The 21,268-nt window shown below is 48.0% G+C and overlaps 2 protein-coding genes across 2 annotated transcripts in view; one reads left to right on the forward strand and one right to left on the reverse strand.

Moving 5' to 3' along the window:
* The first annotated feature begins 14,851 nt into the window (after window positions 1-14,851).
* On the forward strand, window positions 14,852-15,753 carry LOC113896579 (histone H4-like). The gene has a single exon (XM_027548809.1). The coding sequence runs from the start codon at window positions 15,152-15,154 to the stop codon at window positions 15,449-15,451; it is 300 nt and encodes a 99-aa protein (XP_027404610.1). The 5' UTR covers window positions 14,852-15,151; the 3' UTR covers window positions 15,452-15,753.
* Window positions 15,754-20,444: 4,691 nt separating this feature from the next.
* The window catches only part of TGFBI (transforming growth factor beta induced), a 33,510-nt gene continuing 32,686 nt past the window's right edge, over window positions 20,445-21,268 (reverse strand). The window contains exon 17 of the mRNA XM_027546438.1: window positions 20,445-21,088. Within this exon, the coding sequence (XP_027402239.1) occupies window positions 21,048-21,088 (41 nt within the window). The 3' untranslated portion in view covers window positions 20,445-21,047. The remainder of the gene's footprint in view (window positions 21,089-21,268) is intronic.

A 21,268-nucleotide genomic window follows, 5' to 3' on the forward strand; every position in this document is an offset into this window, starting at 1 on the left:
TTCCCTTTTTTCGGAGACCATCTAACTCTTTTCCCGCCAGAGTGGTTGCACCTTTCCACATTCTGCCCAGCAGTACATGAGCGTGCCAGTTCCCTCCTCCTTGCCAGCACTTGGAATAGTCAGTCTTTTTCATTCTGGCCGTTCTAATAAACGTGTATCGATACCCTGTTGTTGTTCAGTCGCTCAGTCGTGTTTGACTGTTTGCAACTCCATGGACTGCTGCACGCCAGACTTCCCATTCCTTCACCATCTGCCAGTGCTGGCTCAAACTCATGTCCATTGAATCAGTGATGCCATCCAACTATTTCATCCACTGTCGCCCTCTTCTTCAGCCTTCAATCTTTCCCAGCATCAGGGCTTTTTGCAATGAGTCGGCTCTTCCCATCAAGTGGCCAAAGTATTGGATCTTTATCTTCAGCATCAGTCCTTTCATTGAGTATTCAGGGTTCATTTCCTTTGAGATTGACTGACTCAATCTCCTTGCTGTCCAAGGGACTCTATCATAGTTTTAATTTGCATTTTCCTAAAGATTAATAATACGAAAAATATTTTACCATATGCTTGGGCTTCCCTAGTGGCTCAGTGGTGAAGAATCTACCTGCCAATGCAATAGACAATGGGAAGACCACAGAACAATTAAGTCCATGCACCACATTACTGAACCTGCGCTCTAGAGTCCGAGACCTGCAATGACTGAGCCCATATGCTACAACTGCTTAAGCCCACGTGCCATGGAGCCCCTGTTCCATAGTAAGAGAAGCCACTGCAATGAGAAGCCTGCACACCGCAGCTAGAGAGGAGGCCCTGCCAGCTGCAACTAGAGAAAACCCAAGCAGCAACGAAGGTGCAGTACAGCCAAAAATAAGTAAACACACACACACAAAAAAGTATATATAAAGAATGTTTTACCATACAATTATTTTTCCATCCACATATCTTCTTTGGTGAACTGTCCAAATCTTTGGCCTATTTAAAATAAAATGAGCTGCTTATTCTGTTATCATTGAGTTTTAAGGGTTTTTTATATTCTATATACAAGCCCTTTATCAGGTATATGATTTACAAAGATTTTTCTTTCAGTCCATGGCTTGTTTTCTTAATCTCTTAACAGCATCTTTCAAAGAGCAGAGCTTTAAATCATGATGAAATTCAATTGATCCGTTTTTTCTTTTATGAATTATGCTTTTTGATCTCACATTTAAGGAACCTTTGCCTAACTCAAGGTCAAAAATAGTTTCTCCTAAAAGTTTTATGGTTTTCGGATTTTACATTTAGATCTATACTTCATCATCAGTTAATTAAAAAAATTCAGTTTAATATGTGGTGGGAAGAATGGCTCAAACTTTTTTGTATATGAATAACCAATTATTTCAGCCTCATCCTATGGAAAGACTTCTTCACTGAATTGCATTTGCAACTTCATCAAGAATCAGTTGTCTATATACGCACAGGTTTATTTTTGGAGTCTCTATTCTGTCTCCTTGACCTATTGGTCCATCTTCACGCCAATATCATGCTGTTTTGACAATTGCAGTCTTAAAATCAGGTAGTGTTAGTGCTCGGGTTTTCTTCTTCATCAAGTTGTTTGGGCTAATCTAGTTCCTTTCGTTTCTATATGAATTTAAAAATCAGATTATCAATTTTTAACCTAAAAAAGCTAGCTGGGATTTTGACTGGGGGAGTACTGGATCTATAGAAAAGTTTGGAGAGGAATGACAACAGTGAATCTTCTGACCCATAGACAAAGTAGGTTTTCCCATTTATTTAGGTTTTCTTTTATTTGTCTCAGTATTGTTTTACAGTTTTAAGTCTATGGAACTTGCACATACTTTATTATATTAACCCTGAAGTAGTTCATAAATACTGTTGCTATTATAAATAGTATTTTTGAAAATGTCACCTGTTTATTGCAATAAATGAAAATACAGTTGCTTTTTGTATGCTGATCTTGTATCCTGTAATCTTGTCAAAATCACTTATTAAGTCTAGTAGATTTTGTAGATTCCATTAAATTTTCTGCATAGACAATTGTGTCATCAGTCAATGAGAAGAGGTTAATTTCTTTCTGAATTAGATAAATTATTTTTCTTGTCTTATTACATCAACTATAACCTTCAGTATAATCTTCAATAAAAATGATAAAAGTGGACATCCCTAACTTGGTTCTTCATCTTAGAGGGGGAAAACCATTCAGTCTTTGATATTTGGGTTTGATATTGGATGTAGGCCTTTTATAGATGCCCACTATCAGGTTGAAGAAGTTTCCTGCTCTTCCTAGGTTGCTGTATATTTTTTAAAAAAGCAGGAATGGACATCGGATTTTTAAATGCCTTTTCTGTATCACCTGCTATGATTTCATATGTATGTGTATCTGTCTATGTATGTGGGGTGTGTGTGTGTGTGTGTGTGTGTGTGTATTAGTTTGTTAATAGTGAACTATGTTAGTTAACCAATTACAGGGAGGCTAAACAAAACTTTCATTTCTAGGATAAATCCTATTTAGTCATGATATATTACTCCTTTTATAGATTGTTAGATTCAATTTGCTAAGACTTTGTTTAGAATTTTTACATATATGTTCATTTTACATCTATGTTAGTCTGTTGCTTTCTTATAATGAGTTTTTCTGGTGTGGTATTAGAGGGATGCTAGCAACATAAAAATAAATCGGCTTCCCCTTAGGTGTGGTCTGTTCTTGAGAGGATATCCTGAGAAAAAGGCCCAAAAAGACCCTGGAAGATTATCAGGGCCCTTCTGGCAGGTGATTTGGATATTTGGGTTACTTACAGTATGATCTCGGAGAAGGCAATGGCAACCCACTCCAGTGTTCTTGCCTGGAGAATCCCAGGGACGGGGGAGGCTGGTGGGCTGCGGTCCATGGGGTCGCACAGAGTTGGACACGACTGAAGTGACTTAGCAGCAGCAGCAGAGTATGATCTACAATAGTCCTGGCTATGCATTTTCCTTTGGTTCTTCGACAATTCTTTCTTGCATTGTGGAGAGCACTGTAGGCAAGGCTCTTTAAAGCAGTAAGCATTGGGCAGAGGTCCCTTTTGCCCAAGGCTAGCTTCCCTGGTGGCTCAGACAATAAAGAATCTGCCTGCAATGCTGAAGACCTGGAGACCTAGGTCAGGAAGAGCCTCTAGAGAAGGGAATGCCAGTGTTCTTGCCTGGAGAATTCCATGGACAGAGGAGCCTGGCCGGCTATAGTCCATGGCGGGTCGCAAAGACTCAGACACAACTGAGCAACTAACACACACAGGCCCACCACCTCCGTGAAGCCTTCTGGAATCCTGTCTAGCCATCATCTGGAAGCTTTACCCACTTTGAATCTAACCTCTCTCCCATTTTCCTCTGTCAATCATGCTGGTAAAGATGCTCTCTCATACGTTTTTGACTGCCTCCTTCCCAACAGCATTGAGACAAGCACAAGGCTCTCATCTCAAAGACTAACCATAAAACAAAGCTCTCCTTCAGTCCCAAAGGCCCCACCACCCTTGCTCCCTCTCTCCTTTCACAGCCCAACCTCCAGAAAGAGCTGAACACTCTCACTTTCTCCCCATCTTCCATTCACCTCTCAACAAACATGACTCCCATCATCAACACTCCTGTCAAGGTCACCACGTCCTGCTGCCAGTCACTTGGGAGCCCTTCTCTGTTTGACAATTCAGAGGCTTCAGTGCTCTCAGCTGCCTCTCCATCGCAACTCCTCTTCTGTTGATTTCTCTCACAACCTGCTCTTCCTCCTGCCTCTCTGGCCTTTGCTTCTTCCACGGACTCCTACATCTTGGTGCTCCCCTGAGATCTACTCTCTCTTCTGAGATCTCATTCCGGATGACTTATCTCATCCCCTTGAGGAGCTCAGGTTGTTTGCTGTTCAGCTCTGAGAGCATCATTCACATGGTGGTCGTTGTGAAGGGCAATGCCTGCATCTGAGGTATGCACAAGCTGGCCATATGGCTTCCCTGCTTGTCTGTGCTCCAAACATACCACTTGGATATCCTACAGAACAAAGGTCTATTTTATCTCTTGACTGTGAAGCTTTGGAAAGCTGAATTAACCACTTAATCATGGTTGAGCTGCCTGGCACACAGTGCATGATTTTAAGGGTGTGCTGAATGGACGAGGCCACCACCTAATTCCGGTGTAGATCTCTCCACTGAGAAGGGCCTCCATGCCGTAAGTGTGGGCTACACTTCCTGTAGACTGTGTGTCCTTCTGAATTAGAGGAAACGATGGCTTCCTAGCCCTTCTCTTACCAGATACTGTCATTCTTTGAACTGATGCCAGCTGTACATCCTACTCTCCTCTCTGAGTCTCAGTTTGCTCATCCAGAAAATATGACCTACCTTGCAGTCTAAGGCGACGTTAGCAAGGAAAAGGTGTTGAAACCACCCCTGCCTTCTGTCTCCTTCACCCTACTCCATTATACTCAAGATGATACCTCCGGCTAAAGCCTACCCCAGGGAAATTGTTTCTTACTGATCATAGGAGGGCATCTAGCAGAGGAACAGAGCCAAAACCTTGGGAAATATGTTCTGCCTCGGCCCCTGTGAGCTCTCAGTGTCATTTCTGTCCCTGCCTGTTAGTATTATTCAGTTACTCATTCATCCATTCATTCAACGTGTGTTGAATGCTTGGCACTGCTGGGTGCTACTGGCAGGCGCTGGGAGACAGGGATCACGTGTAAGACAGAAATGGTCCTTGTTCTCATGACACTGTACTCTGCCACACCTGGAAATGTCTGGGTTTGTTTCCGTGGGAACTTGCTAATGGAGGAAAAACACAGGCTGATTCGACAAAGAGTAAGGGGTCAGGGGAGGTGTGTGGAGAGGAGAGAGGTGGCCCTTGAGACAGAGTGTATTTGATAGGGCCCTCTGAAGAGGCAGAGAATGAGTTAGTATTAAAGACAAGCTTGTAGGGTGGGAAGATCTCTGAGAAAGAATGAAGGAGCTAGAAAGGATGTGCTTGAGAAAGCCAGAGAAAGGAATGTGGTTGCAACAAAACAAGGGAAGAGGGGAGGGGCACGAGGCACTATAAGAAAGGCAGGCGCCAGAACATCCAGCAGATGAAGTCTCGGTCGGAGTCTAAGAAGAAGAGGAGGGCTTCTAGGGTTTTGGGCAGGAAGGACTGTGATCTGCTTTAGGGCTTACAAAGATGGGGGATGGCTTACTGTCCAGGGACGTTTGCCCACCAGGGGGAGCACCCGGAACACAGCCTCTGAGTCCTCCCTTGTCTGCTGGCCAGTTCTCATTCCTCAACCTGGCTCCAGGCGCCAAAGCCAGGGCGTGCTCAGATCAGGGGCTGGGAATGCAGACTAGAGAAGTGACCCACCGGCAACTGCTTTGGTAAGTGCTTACTGAGCCTACTGTGTGCCCGGCCTGAATGAAGCACATCTTTACAGCAGAACTTCCCAGGCCTCCATCAGGTACGTACTATTAAGAGGACCATTTGGGGATGGCAACTACAATTTTAAATTGTGTGTTACTCAGCCCAGCAATTCCACTTCTGGGAATTTATCCTCAAGAAGTATTTGTCTCTGTTCGTGAAGAGGCTTTTGCAAAGATGTTCACTGGAACACTATCTATAAACTGGTGAAGAAAACAGAAACAACGTCAATGTCCAGTCCTATGGGGTGAATGGCAAAATAAATCATGGTTCATGTCTTCTTGGGGAGCTATTATAAATAATGAGATCTCTCCGGATGCTGTTGTGGGAACACGTCTCAGACATACAGTGGAGTTTCCCACAAAGCTGGTGCAGTACAGTCCTATCACATCAAGCAAAACAGAGCCATAACCCAAACAAAGCTATGTGTTTGTATTTAGTACTATATGTCAATTTAGAGAAAGAGAACTAGAAGCAGGCACAGCCAACTGTTCAAAAATAGCTATTATCTCTGGGGAGGGGTTTGGATTGAAAGCTGGGATCACGTCAAGTATGGCTTTCATTGACTGTATTGGTTTTAATTTTTCACGTGGTTTTTGTTTCGTGGACGTGTGCTCAGTCATGTCTGATTCTTTGTGACCCCGTAGCCTGTAACCCACGTCTCCTCTGTTTGTGGAATTTTCCAAGCCAGAATGGGAGGAATTTGCCCTTTCCTACTCCAGGGGATCTTCCTGACCCAGGGATCAAACTTGAGTCTTTTGTGTCTCCTGCATTGCAGGCAGATTCTTTACCACTGAACAACCTGGGAAGCCCTTTTGTATCATCAGTTCAGTTCAGTTCAGTTCAGTTGCTCAGTCGTGTCAGACTCTTTGAATCGCAGCACGCCAGGCCTCCCTGTCCATCACCATCTCCCGGAGTTCACTCAGACTCACATCCATCGAGTCGGTGATGCCATCCAGCCATCTCATCCTCTGTCATCCCCTTCTCCTCCTGCCCCCAAATCCCTCCCAGCATCAGAGTCTTTTCCATACAGCATGAAAATAAAAAAACAGTGCAAAGTGTGAGCTTGAAGTCTCATAGCTCGGAAGTAGGGGGAACTGGGGCTCAACCCAGGTTGGCAGTACTACAGTTTATATTGGGTTGACCAAAGAGTCTGTTCGGGTTTTTCTGTAACACCTTACTGAAAGCCCAAACTTTTTGGCCAACCCAACATAACGGGGTTCTGTTCTCCTCCTTCACTCACCACGTTTCCTGAGTTTCTACCGTGGACCAGGTCCTGTGCTAGGTGTATGGACATAGTAAAGAGCACAATAGAAGATCTCTGTCTAGTGGACCTTACTATTTGAAATATTTTAAAAGACAGATTCTACAGATAATGTTTCCCCTTTCCTGACAGTCCAAATATTGGTTCTGTCTCTGAATAATCTTGTCATGTTTTTAGATTTTCTAACATGTCAGTTTTTAAACTCTGAGTCTGTTTATTCATGTGCAAAATGGGTCAGCATTAACAACCTCACAGAGTGGTTCTGGCCATTAAATGAGGAAAATGCTTAAGCCAGAGCTTGGTGCCTGCTGTATGCTCAATAAACAGAGACAGTCCTATCCTCGAGGTCTCAGTCTCTGTGTTAGCAATTTATGTGTAAGGTCTCCATCTAGCTTCTGAATTCTCCAAAAGGAAAGAACGGTAGACAAAGGGGTGGGGTGGGGGAAAGCAGGAGCCATTCATGCTGCTTTATCCTGGGTGGGGATATTCTCCTGAGCTGTGGGGCTTTAAACTCTTGGGCCTGTAGGCTCCATCTCAGCCTTCTCCTGGACTTGAAAACCCTAATTAATTCATTCAACTTGCCATGCAAGTTTTTGCTGACCGCTAATTCTGTGTTCCCAGGACTGGAAATGGCAACCCACTCCAGTATTCTTGCCTGAAAACTCCCACGGACAGAGGAGACTGTCAGGCTTTAGTCCTTGGGGTCACAAAGAGTTGGACAACTGAGCAACTAAGCACAGGCCCCAGCTCAAGGCCTGACACAGAGATAAATGACTGGGCCTCAGCCCTCGGCAGGCCTCACAACTGCTCGTGGACTATTTTATGGAGGGCCTTCAGCTCCCCCTATCTGCTCAGGGACATCCTGAGGGGTTTCTAGAAGGAAAGGACTTCTCGGCTGCCTGCTCTGATTTAGGCCCACAGTCCTAAATCAGATGCTCATCCACACCCTCCATCCACAGTCATGAATTCCCATGCCTTTCAGCGGTTCTGCCAGCAGGGCACAGGTCGGGCTGAGAGGCCTTCTGACAACTCGGATAAGCTCTGGGGCACAGAGCTGGGAGCAGGGAAGGACAAGGTGGTGCAGACAGCTTGGGGGTGTGGAGCAGATGTAGCCCCGCCTCTCCATGTCACTCCTTAATCCTTTAGGAGTTAGGATCACTACCAGCTACCTGGTCAGATTCAGCGCAAGCAGTTACTCCGATCCATTGGACTTCAGATACCTATATTGAGGTTTGAGACCTGAGGGTGCTTTCTGATCCTTTTGTCTACTGAATTAAAAATGAATTCCATCTCTTCAAAAATTAAATATGTCCTCGATCACCACTCGTTTTGCCCAATAACTTAATTCATTGTAACTTAATTTTGGTAATATAAATCGGGGTAGATTTGATGGCTGGATGGAGTGTATGGAACAGCTCACTTCTGGCTCACAGCCTGGTCCTAGATGACTGACTGACCAACATCTCTTGCAAGGTTGGATGGTGCCAGCAAAAGATACATATATATATATATATATGGTGCATGACTAGAGATTCACAGTCAAGGTCAGAGCCCCAGGACCTTCAGGTCGTGGTGTGGATTAAGATATCATACATATTCAAGTTCAATGAGAATGCCTCTGCAACTTTAATACAATCACTCCACTTATTTTATCCTTACTGCCTTTTTTATGTGTGTGCACTTTGGTCTGTGGAGCACAGAGCAAGGCCTTGAGACCTCCAGTTCTTTATGCCTCAGCCACACTCCCTTGCAGCAATCGTGGTGGTACTCCTGTAGCGTGGCCACCTGCCTCCCAATCCATAGATCTCTCCTCTTACCTTCTCTCCACCTGATTTCTCTCTAGCACTCCTAGGGTCTCCAGACATTTTATGCAACTTGGTTTAATGTGGGGCTTCCCTGGTGGCTCAGAGGGTAAAGCGTCTGCCTACAATGTGGGAGACCCAGGTTCGATCCCTGGGTCAGGAAGATCCCCTGGAGAAGGAAGTGGCAACCCACTCCAGTACTCTTGCCTGGAAAATCCCATGGACTGAGAAGCCTGGTAGGCTACAGTCCACGGGGTCGCAAAGAGTCAGACACAACTGAGCGACTTCACTTCACTTCACTTCACTAAGCCCACGGTGGTAGGAACTTCCACCCTACTAGTGGATAGCACTAGTGTATCTAGCACTTTGTAGGCCAGAATGAGCACACAAACACACACATCACACACATGTAGTTTTCAGATTAAATGCCTCGGCATGGAGTTGCTATCTTCAGGGCTTTAGATAACTCCTACTGACATTCCTTCTAGAAAGGCCGGGTTGGTTTGGGGAGGGGCTTTAGTTCTCAGGGGAGGAAATTCCAGTGGGCCCCAGGGAGGAGGAGACAGCATGCTGGGGGAAGGGGTTCAGGGCCACACAGAGGGTCCCCTGGAGGCACTCTCAGGCTATGTTTCTGACTCTCCTCTCAACTCTGAGTGGTGGGGACCAATGACCAGCTGACCTTGCCTTCCACCCGCCTTGGCTCTGAAGCACCACATGCACCTTTGCTCACACCATGATCTATCCTGCTTTCAAGTCTTTGCAGGGACGCTGCTTCCCCCTCCTCACTGCACACAGCTCAGCCTGCAGCCCCAGATCAGGCCTGGAGTTCAGAGCACCTCCTTTCAGCCCTTGGCTCGGAGGAGGGAGCCTCTGGGGCTGCGCACGGTGGGTGACAAAGCCTTGTGTGGTCCCCTGACATGCCTCAAGCTGGCCAATGGAGAAAGTCTTCAGAGGGTCACACACACCTTCTGCTCCCTACCCAATAGACAGCAGGATCCTGAAAGGGGACTGGGAACGACAGACAGCCTGAAGGCAAACATCCTTATTAAGGAAAATAGTCCTGGCCCAGAAAGAGGATCCCCCTCCCCAAACCAACCAGAGGACTTTGAACCCTGCAAGGGAGAGAAACGGAGTGAGAAGAAAACTGTTGCACTAAGTCCAGCTTGGAAGCTGATCTATCAACAGTGATGAGGGTAGGTGAAGTTGGGGTACAGGAGTGTTAAACTGGATGTTGTTCAGTCCTTATTGTCTGACTTTACATAAAGAACAGAAATTACTTAAAGCAAAACAAACGACAAACCCTTACTGCTCTGTTTCAGAGGACTTCCCACCAAGAGTCATCAGAAGAGGATCTGGTTAAAGCTCCAGGTTCCTGGGCTGCGCTTCAGACAGCTGAGTCAGGATCATTTGGGTTCTGCCCTGGAATTTGCATTTTTTAAAGAACCCTAGGAGAATTATGCTGGAAAAGGGATTGGAACCTACTCCAGTATTCTTGCCTGGAGAATCCCCATGGGCAGAGGAGCCTGGTGGGCTACAGTCCATGGTGTTGCAAAGAGTCAGACACAACTGAGCAACCAAGGACAGGAGAATTATTCCCTATCTCCTTCCCAACTGATGGGAAGTTCATGTACATCCAGGAGAATTTCCTCGCCTTCCTACCAGAGCTATTTCTCCTGGTTTCCTAGAATACTGCTTGGCATACAACAGGCATCCAGTATGTATTTATTGAAAGAATGAATGTTCAGAAGGATAATCCCACCCCCTCCTCTCAGAGAGGGACTAACTTCCCCTATGTCCTCAGGCCAGGGAAATCCCACTGCTTTCCAGAAGGGGATGCTTAGGCTCCAGAAACTGATGCATTAAATTGAGAAAACAAACAAACTCTGTATTGCATCTCCCTGGCAGCTGTTGGTGAACCAATAAATAGACATCTTGAGAACAGGCTGAGCCAGATCTCATTAAAATCATAAAGTCAATGGCTTCCCTTTAAGAATGTTCCTTTTCGCATTTTGCATAATGATACCAACAAGGCTGGAAACTGGGGATTCATGCTGGGTTCCAGATGTGGCCGGCAGAATCTTAGTCTGCTTCTTGCTCATCCTAACCTGGCCCCCTGGGGAAACAAAGTTTTGCCTCTGGAGCCCAAAGCAGAGACTGAGAGAACCAGACACCACTTTTCTGCCAGCCCTGAGCTGCTGTCCCAGCAAATGTGGCTGTTTCTGTAACAGTGGTTCTCAAACTCTCCCATGCATCAGAATCACCTGGGAGGCTTGTTCAAATTGCTAGCTCTATCCCTCAAGTTCATGGCATCACTTCAGGCAAATAGACGGGGAAATAATGGAAACAGCGACGGACTTTATTTTCTTGAGCTCCAAAATCACTGTGGACAGTGACTGCAGCCTTGAAATTAAAAGACTCTCACTCCTTGGAAGAAAAGCTATGACAAATCTAGATAGTGCACTAAAAAGCAGAGACATCACTTTGCCAACAAAGGTCTGGATAGTCAAAGCTATGGTTTTCCCAGCAGTCGTGTGCAGATGTGAGAGTGGACCATAAAAAATGCTGAGTGCCAAAGAATCGATGCTTTCAAATTGTGGTACTGGAGAAGACTCTTGAGAGTCCTTTGGGCTGCAAGGAGATCAAACCAGTCAATCCTAAAGTCAACCAACCCTGAATATTCATTGGAAGGACTGATGCTGAAGCTCCAATACTTTGGCCGCCTGATGCGAAGAGCCGACTCATTAGAAAAAACCCTGATGCTGGGAAAGATTGAATGCAGAAGGAGAAGGGGACGACAGAGGATGAGATGGTTGGATGGCATGACCAACTCAATGGACAAAATTTGAACACACTCCAGGAGACAATGAAGGACAGGGAAACCTGGCATGCTGCAGTCCATGGGGTTGCAAAATGTCAGACACAACTGAGTGACTGAACAACAGCACCACGAGGGGACTTTCCTGGTGGTCCAGTGGCTAAGATTCCACGCTCCCATTGCAGGGGCTTGGGTTCGGTCCCTGGCCAGGGAACTAGATCCCATATGCTGCAACCAAAAGATCCGTATTATGCAACAAAGATCCCAAATGCCACAACTAAGACCGGGTGCAACCTAACTAAATTGATATTCAAAAAAATAAAAGTCCCTCGGGATTCTAACAGGCAGCAAGATTGAGAACCCACTGCTCCTGGGTCTCTGTTGAGTGTATGGGTTCCCCCTTGGCTACCCCAAGTAGTGGTTAGAAGAGCCAAGAGTCAGAGTTGGGTCAGAATTCTGACAACCATTAATGGTGCCTCCTTGAGTAAATTACATAACCTCTCTAAGCCCATTTCTCATTTTGTAAACTAAAGCAAAGATAAGATAATAAAAGAGAATGTGTTCTAGCATTCAGATTATTGTGGTTGGCACCAGAGGATGGTATTGGAGGAGCTCCAGGACCCTTTGTGATCCAATTTTCCTTTTACCAGCCAGCCTGGGCTGCTATAGGATAGAAACTTGTGGGCTGTTAAAAGTGTAAAATGCAAAGTTGGGAACTTCCCGGTGGTTCAGTGGCTAAGGATCTGCCTACCAATGCAGGGGACAAGGGTTCTGGTCCGGGAAGATTCCACATGCTCCAGGGGGCATGCCCAAGCACATGTGAGGAGGGGATGTGGCCAACCCAAGGCAGTTCTATACCCCAAGCTCTCAGCAGGCCTCGTGTGGCTCTGGGACAGTTTTAGAGGCAGAGGATCACCTCCTTCAGAGGAAGGGCCTGGACCTGCCCAGTGGGGCCCCAAAGAGCCTGTGAGGCCTCCTGAAGCCCAGCACCAGGGACCCCATCTGGAGCCAGGACACAGGCTTTTCATGGAGCGAGGGCAATTTAGAGGCCCTCATAGACAGTGAGTAAAGAAAATGAAACTAACCTCACAGGCTTATCCCCAAATATGATTTTTCTAATATTGAAAATACAGTTAGTTGATCAAAGGGTTTTTATTTTCAACGGTTCACTGGTTTAAATGCCTATGCTAATTTCTATTGCCATCTAAGTAGTTAATATGAACTTAGCAGCTTAAAACAGCACCAACTATTGATATTTCACAATTCTGTGAGAATTTGGGGTGGACTTGCCCGGGTTCCCTGCTCAGTGCTGAAAGGATGGCGTTGGCAGGCTCTTACCTGGAGGCTCTGGAGAACTGGTTGTCATGCCCATTTAGGTGGGGGCTGTTGAAGGTCTGAGGGCCCCGTTGCCTGTTGGCTGGCAGCGAGGCTCTTCCGTGCTCCCGGGAGCCATCTGTGTGACTTCTCACTTGGCCCCCTCCATCCTCAAACCGGCATCTCTGCATTGAGTGCTCCTCCCATGGCTAACCTCCGGCTGCCTCTTCTGCCACCAGCTGGAGAAACTCTGCTTTTGAGAGAAGGGCTCGTGAGGACATTGGGCCCACCTGGGTCCAGCCTCCTTTTCGCCATGGAGGCAGTCATGAGGTCACGGAGGCTGTCTTACAATTTGGCCTCCCACAAGGCCTGTTTTATTTCGGGACTTCCTTCAGTAATGTACTTGGGCACAATAAAGGAGGATTACAGTCTGTGACACATGCTTGCATTTTCCTCAAAAACAAAATCAGGAAGAATCTGTTCTAATAACACGACAGAGACTGTTACTAGTTGTTAGCATTACAGGTCATCTCTATTTTTCCTTTCTGCTTCTCTAAATTTTCTGAACCTTTTGGCAAAGAGAAAGTGTTAATTTTACAAAAGGGAAAAGTTAACTTCAAAAGCTAGGAAACCTGACTCTATTAGATGTTAAAAGATACTAAATTAACACCAATTTAAGTGGTGATATCCAGGTTCAGACACAGATATGTGGATCAAAGACCAGGTTGAGACACAAGCTGATATGAATAATCAAATGTGTCTCCAAGAAGGCAAAACAAGATAATAGGAAAGGAAGAAACTGTTGACTTCCTGGGGATGAGATAAAAATCTGGAGGTGAGATTCCTGTCTTAGAGAAAATCAAATTCAAATTGGATTGAAAAGTTAACAAGACAATGATAGACAAATTAGAAAACAAAACTAAATGTAAAACTATGATGTAAAGCTAAACATGGTTAGGAAGATGACAAAGGGCTTTTGTTTTTGATCATCCACTGGTATGATTTCCATAATCTCCTAAAAAGGGTGATATATACCTTCAAAGATCTATTTCCTATAATGGGTATTTCTCCTGGTTCAATGTCTCAAGAATGTATACTATAAACCATAAATAAAGGTGTTTCTGGGCTTCTCTGGTGGCTCAGATGGTAAAGAATCTGCCTGCAATGCAGGAGACCTGGGTTCGATCCCCTGAAGCAGGGAATGGATACCCACTCCAGTATTCTTGCCTGGAGAATCCCATGGACAGAGGATCCTGACAGGCTACAGTCCATGGGGTCACGAAGAGTCGGACACAACTAAGTGACTAACACTTCCACTTTTTCAAAGGTGTTTCCACATTACTCAGGTTCCCAGGGGTTCCCACCAGTGTGAATTCTCCCATGTTGAAAGCCATGTGGGTTTTGAGTCAAGGTCTTCCTGCACTGCTGGCACTCGCAGGGTGTCTCACCAGTGCACGTTTGTGCATTTGCACATCTGCTGAGCTGGCCTGCACTGCGAGATCTCTCTGAAGGCCTTTCCACCTCACACCAGTTATGGTTACGAGTTCTCTCTCCTCTCCTGCTGTCAGGCTGCCATTGCTCCATGGAGGGACAGCCACGGGGCCATGTTGCAGCCTCAGAAACTGGGTTGTGCTTTGATGGCCTACTCAGTCTATATTTACGGACGGCCTACTATGTGTCTTATGGCCTCCCTTTGTGGTTCAGCTGGTAAAGAATCTGCCTGTAATGCGGGAGACCTGGGTTCGATCCCTGCGTTATGAAGATCCCCTGGAGAAGGGAAAAGCTACCCACTCCAGTATTCTGGCCTGGAGAATTCCTTGGCCTGGGTCACAAAGAGTCAGACACGACTGAGAGACTTTAACTTTCACTGTGTGTCTAAGCTAGATGCTTTGGGCAGAGGACTTGCTTGCTGCCTCAAGAAATGTGCAGTGCTGTGGAACTCAGACCCGTATCAAGGCATTTAGACTAGGACTCAAGAGGGAGTGGTCCTCAGGCCTGTGCAGGAGGTCCCTGTGCATTTCTCTGAGGAGAGGGTCCCCAGCTTCTGTCAGGGGTCCCTGCTTTATGGGAACTAGGAGTCCTGGATCTTGACTGGAAGCGACTAGGGTCTGAATGAAGGTGTTTCCCCCCCGGGTTGGGCTGGGCTTGGAAGTTGCACCTTGGCACTTCTGGGGCTGTTCTTCCTTTGTTCTCAGGCATGTTTGGAGGAGCTGCCCGAGCACGATGACGGAGGGACTGAGCTCACAGGGTGTTTACACCTGGCCCCAAGTTCCCTCCCCTTCCCCACTGGGGTGGGGCTCACCTCCTCCTCCTCTAGAACTGCTTCCCTCAACTGCTTCCCGCACTCCTGGCACTTGCAGGGTGTCTCACCAGTGCACGTTTGTGCATTTGCACATCTGCCGAGCTGGGCTGCACCATGAGATCTCTCTGAAGGCCTCTCCACCTCACACCAGTTATGGTTACGAGTTCTCTCTCCTCTCCTGCTGTCAGGCTGCCATTGGTCCACGGAGGGACAGCCACGGGGCCGTGTTGCAGCCTCAGAAACTGGGCTTCACTTCTCGTGAAGCCATGTCTGGACGTGGCAAAAGCAGCAAGGGTCTGGGGAAAGGCGGCGCTAAGCGCCACCACAAGGTTCTACGTGACAACATCCAGGGCATCACTAAACCTGCTATCCGCCGCCTGCCTCGTCATGGTGGTATGAAGCGCGTCTCCGGGCTCATCTACGAAGAGACCCGTGGGGTCCTGAAAGTGTTTCTGGAGAACGTGATCTGGGACGTGGGCACCTACACCGAGCATGCCCGACTGAGAGCTGGCATCAGGGAAGTGCCCTGCATGCAGGTGGCTTCGTTGAACTTGAGTTCTGTATGAGCCGTCATCAAGAAGCCATGGGGACTCCCCAGCCCTCCTGACAGGGGCAAAAGTGGCTTTCCATCCGTTCACTCAAAAACTCATATCTGCTCAAATGAGGATATTTAATCAGAAGTCTTTCTCCTCTCTTTCTCTCTCTCTGCTGCTCCCAATTCTCAGACCATCTTCCTCTTAACAGAACTGGAAGAGGAAGATCCTGGAAGGAGGAGTAGCTCTCCAAGCATAACACTTCCTTCCCAAAGTTGGGAGAGGGTCAGGTCACCTGCTCCAGATGAAGTGATGGGCTCTGCAGTGTGATTAAGCAGCCATTTGTCTGTCCTCTGGACTCAGACGTTCCCACTGACCTGGGACTGCTGACACATGGGTGTGCTCTCTTCCCAGCCAAAGTGGGCTGAAGCTGCCCCAGGGATGGTGATGCTCACAAGGCCACCACCTGCTTTTCTGGAAGAGACCCAAGGAGCATGCTATGCGGGCTTCCTTCAACACACACGCAGGAGAAACACCCAGGATCCCCCAAGGGTCTAGGAAGCCTCCTCTTCCTCTTCAGAGAGCAACCAGGGCCTGAGCCCAGTGTGCTGAGTGAAAGGACCATCTGAGCTCTGGGTCCAGGCTTTGGGGTAACACCTTTTGAATGCTGTATGCCAGGCCCCGTGCTAGGTGCTGGGACGCTGGGTAGGACAGCAGCTCAGTCCCTAGCAGGAGCTGAGTCCCTCACAGCAGCTCAGTCCCTAGCAGGAGAAGCCTAAAAGCAAGTTGGGGGTTATTCCAAATAACCCCTTAGGGCTGTGATGGTGGGTGCACAGGGATGGAGGGAGGGGCTTCTGATGCAAGCATAAAGGATGAAGCTGAAAAAATGGATTACTTCCAGTTTCTCTCCTTTCCCTACAGGCTTCTCAGTCATTGAAATTCAAATTCAAAATTCAGCATCCATTCAAAGCACTCAAGTCAGAAAATGCATCCTCCTCACCCCTCTTTCCCTCTCCAGATTTAGGTCCTCCTGCCCAGGTTATTGATGACATGCATGTGGCCAGATCCCATGGACACACCAATGATTCAACGTGGCTGATGCTCCCTCCTTCTTGAAAAGCTCTCTGCTAGTGACTTCCAGTCCTCCTCACACAACTTCTCAGGCCCTTTTGCTGGTTGCTCTCCCTTTGTTGAGCCAACCCCAGGCTCTGTCCCAGGCACCGTCTTTTCTCTATATTCCCTCACTAGGTGATTTCACCCAGTCAGTGTTTCTGAATAACACCTATAGGATTTGATGACACCCAACACCCCATCTCAGGTCTGACCTCTTCCCTGAGCCTGAGGCTTGAATACCTAAAAGCTTCCTTGACATCCCACTTGGATGTTTAACGACTTCTCCAATGTAAAATATACAAAGCAGAAACCTTACTTTCCTTCCAGTGGCAGCTTTTCTTCTATTCATTTCTTGGTATATACCAAAAAGAATTGAAATCAAGGCCAGACATTTGTACACCCACATTCATAGCAGTATTACTCACAGTAGCCAGAAGCAATCCAATTGTCCGCTGATGAATATAATGAATAAACAAAATGTGGTATATACACAATGGAATATTATCCAGCCTTAAAAATGTTGGAAACTCTGACACATGCTACCGTGAGGATGAACCTTGAAGACATCATGCTAAGTGAAAGAAGTTGGTCACAAAAAGAAAAATGCTGTTCGATTCTATTTATATGAAGTCCCTAGAGTAGTCAAATTCATAAGACAAAAAGTCAAACATTCGTTACCAGGGGCTGAGGGAAAAGGAGAATGAGGAGTTATTGTTGAATGGATATAGTTTCAGTTATGAAAGATGGAAAGAATCCTGGAAATCAGTTGTACAACCATGTGAATGTGTCTAATGCCACTGGATTATTCACTTAAAAACAGTTAAAACGGTAAACTCCATGCTACGTGTATTTTACCACAAAAAAAAAAAAAAATCTGATTATGACACACCTCTCACCATCTCTCTCCCTCAACTAAAACCCTCCATGGCTCCTCATGGTCTGAAGGATAATGTCTAAAATCCTTACCACAGCCCACAGGGTCAGGCATGGTCTGACTCCCAGATATCTATCTCAGCAGATGACTCTTCTCTACTCCCCTCCGGCCACATGTGCCAGAGACTTTAAGCACATTGTTTTTTCAGCTCAAATGCTCTTCCCTAGCCCTTCACCCTTCAGGTCTCAGTGTCAATTCGGCCACCCCTGTGATGAATGGAGCTCTGATGGCAGGGCCCTTGCAGCTGCCTGGGGGTGCAGGTGGCTCTATGGAGCCCGCCTCCAACAGGCCAGAGCTGGAAGTTTCCCATGGGGCAACCATACCTCAGTTGCTCCCTTCCTCCTCACCCAGTCCTCTGACCACCCAGGAGTAGATGTGAAGAGCGAGTTATCTGTGCCTGAGGCTCCATTTTGGGCCTCTCGGTCCACTGGGTGTGTGTGTGGGGGTGTGGGTGTGTGTGTGTGTGGGTGCGTGTGTAGGGGGTTAGTCCAGACTCCCCCAACCCCTACACTTATTCTCTGAACTGGCTCAGTCTGGGATGTGAACAGAGGACCCCGTCAAGCGGATGTGTTCCTTTCCTTGCCAGGCAGGGACGCCAGGGAGGCAGCCCCATTTGGCTTTTCGGGGCAAGGCATCAGGCCCAACTGTCATTCTGAGGCCTTCTTTTCTGGGTTTAGAAAGCTTTCTGAGCACAAGATTCCAGGCAGCTCCGCTCAGACCATGACACTGAGTTATGGTTTCAGGCACAGAGGTGCTCTCCTCCACAGGGGAACTCCCCCTTGTCCCCCTTCTTTGCTGACATCCACGTGGCCAGGGCGTCCACAGCTGGTACTGACTCACTCCTGGCCCCCCAGCAGCAGGTGAACAAGTGGTGGTCTAGGCTGTGAAGGAGCTCCCAGGCCCCAGGGGCTTCTCAGGAGGCCCCCTAGCACCTGTGTCCCACTTGCCCATGGCTGCCAGGGCTCCTTCTGAGTGGACCCTAGGGTGGGTGGGGCACAAGGGGTGATTAATTGTGAAGGGTCTGGTTTATGTTTCAGCCCCTACCTACACTGTGATCTGGCAAACTACTTCACCTCTTTGAGCTTCCTTTTCCACAGCAGTAAAATAGAGATTCTATGCGTCCTTGGCATTTTCAGGTGGCGCTAGCGGTAAAGAACCTGCCTGCCAATGCAGGAGAAGCAAGAGATGTGGGTTCGATCTCCCTGGGCCCAGAAGATCCCCTGGAGGAGGAAACGGGAACCCACTCCAGTATCCTTGCTTGGAGAATCCCATGTACACAGGAGCCTGGTGGGCTATAGTCCATAAAGTCACAAAAGAGTCGGACATGACTGAAGCAACTTAGCACACACACGAGTCCTTACCTATTTCACAGGGCTGATGTAAGAAACAGAAACGATAATCCATTTAGGAGCAGAGCCACGCAGCGGCCCCTCCTTTGCCCCATCACTGAGCTGGCCTCCTGTGGGAAAGGCCTGGAAAGCCCTGGGGCTTCAATGCTGACGGTCTTTGTGGGCCTCTCCAGCTCAGAGGCCTGGGAGCCTCAGAGTGACAGTGGGGAGTGAAGGGAGCCAAGCGGAGCCCCTTTCCCTTCTCCTCTGCCTCTTTGCCTGGTTGGGGCTCAGCAGGCAGGGCTCGAGTGGCCTGAGCCCCCTCCTGGCTGCTCTTACCTTCTGACACAGTAAGGACAGTGCACACCTCTCTCCGGGGCTCACCCTCCCTGGGAACATCCAGTGGCTGACCCCTTGGCCCTGGGTGTCCATCCTCAGATGGCAGCACCTAAGCTTAGCCTGAGTCTCTGGGAAATGCAGGGATGGGGATGTTTAGGACCCAAAAGGGAAGTCAATCCTCTTTGGCTGGGAGGGGGGCGGAGGGCCACGGCTGCGCATGGTTCTGTCACAAGGAGGACTATCCAGCTGGTAGAATGGACAGAGCCCCCCCTTCTGGAGGAGGCTGAGATGGGGACAGGGCTGGGGTCACAGGGACAGATGGTGGGGTTTGGACATTTTTAAGGAATTGTGTGGTGATTTTTGTTTTCCATCAAAAGGATCTTTAGAAGTTGCGCTAATAGCCTCTTTGGGTTCTGATGGCATCTTGTGACATGCAGGTGTGTGGATGCGGAGTCTCAGCACCACAGCTGCAGCACCCCAGCATGAGCAGGGCATCAGAGGCAGCGAGGCTGCAGGAACCCCTGGGGGAGGGTGGCCGGACCAAACGTGCAGAAGCCCAACCCTCATTTCTTGGGACATCTCCCCAGCCTCCCGCAGCCTGACCTCCTCCCCCAGGTCAGCTCCTTCAATTCCTCCTACTTCCTCCCACTTCCTGGAGCCCCCACTTGCTCAGATTCCTTCCTGCCTGTCACGGAGTCCTTGAGTCCATGTGGATGGGCAGGCGACAGGGAGTGCCATTAGCAGATCAATGAGTCTCTGCCCCATGAGAACAGGGCCTTGTCTGCTGACCAAACCTAACACTCATATCTAAGGAATGAAGGCATGGATGACTGTATTGGATGACGTTTAACGGCTGTCTTCCCCCAGACGTGGAGCCACACTGGGGAGGGGCTGTGTCTGCTCCTCCACAGCCCTATCCCTGGCAGCACTATCTCTGGGTTGTTGGGTCCCTTAAGTCAACCTTGGCCGAGTGAAAAGGGGGAGGGCAGGACTGCCCCAGTCTCCAGGAAAAGCAGGATGCCTTTGGGAAAGACACTACTTGGCTCCCAGCTGCCCCAATCCTGAGTAGTTCCAGACAGCACGGTAAGAATAAGGATACGTAATGCTATGCTGAGGATTTTATAAGAACTATGTCCTTTCATTCTCATGGTGGACCTATGAAGTCGATGCCATGGTCACCCCCATAAACCATCCCTCAGGGCTTCTTGCCTAGCTGCTCCTGGTGGAATTTCAGTGGGAGGAAGGTCACAGCCCCAAGAGACAGAATCCCAACCCTGTGGATACCCAGGCCGGCACACTGTTCCCATCCACGTACGTGTATATTTCTGTGGTTTTATTATTACAAACACACCATGGCTCTGCCACACCTGGGGACTCCTGAGCTCCGCGTGCTCACCAGCCCTCTCTTTTCTAGGTGGACAGGGTCACACAGAAGGGTCCAAGCCACATGGAGGCACGAAAAACATTTGGCAGAGCCATTCAACTCATAGCTTATAAGGATGCCATTTCTCCAACTGTGAAAGAGCTTTACAAACACCGTGCCAGGTCGCCCCCGTGACGCCGGATGGCCTGATTCATGTTTTGTGAGCTTCAGAAACTTTGGCTTCCTTTTCCAGTGTACGTGGCACAGGCAGGAGATTCCAACAGGTCCTTGCTGGAAGTCAACGCCAGGCAGTGACATCCAGGACTCTGCACTGCAGTGGGCTAACCGCCATGTTTAGGGGGCAAAAATGAAAAGTCTATTTCTCTCCCTCCTCCCCCCGCCCCCACCCTCCCAAGGCTCAGATCTCATTACGGTGTGACCCATGGGCATCAAAGTGTGATCATTTGGTTTCAAAAACATTCAGTCTCTTTGGCAAAACGAGAGAAAGCAGCAGGGAGCTGCTGAAATGCATTCCTCCTGCGGTCCTTCACACTAGTGCTTCATCCTCTCTAATAACCGCTGATAGACAGGGGCTGAAAGAGAGACATTGCAGAGGTGAGAAAGGTGCAGACTCCCCACGTGTCTAGGACACTGTCACGAGGACCAACGGCCTTCCTCTGCCACCCTCTCCTGCACAGAGCAGATGTTTCTGGTCTGTAAAACTTCCGATCTTACTCAGTGATGATCAGGACTGAGGTATTCTCCGTTTCCCA

Source organism: Bos indicus x Bos taurus, chromosome 7, assembly GCF_003369695.1.
Source record: "Bos indicus x Bos taurus breed Angus x Brahman F1 hybrid chromosome 7, Bos_hybrid_MaternalHap_v2.0, whole genome shotgun sequence".
In the NCBI taxonomy this organism is placed as follows: Eukaryota; Metazoa; Chordata; class Mammalia; order Artiodactyla; family Bovidae; genus Bos; species Bos indicus x Bos taurus.

Coding starts and splice junctions, on each gene's coding strand:
- LOC113896579 (XM_027548809.1), top strand. CDS start 15,152: ATGTCTGGACGTGGCAAAAGCAGCAAGGGTCTGGGGAAAGGCGGCGCT.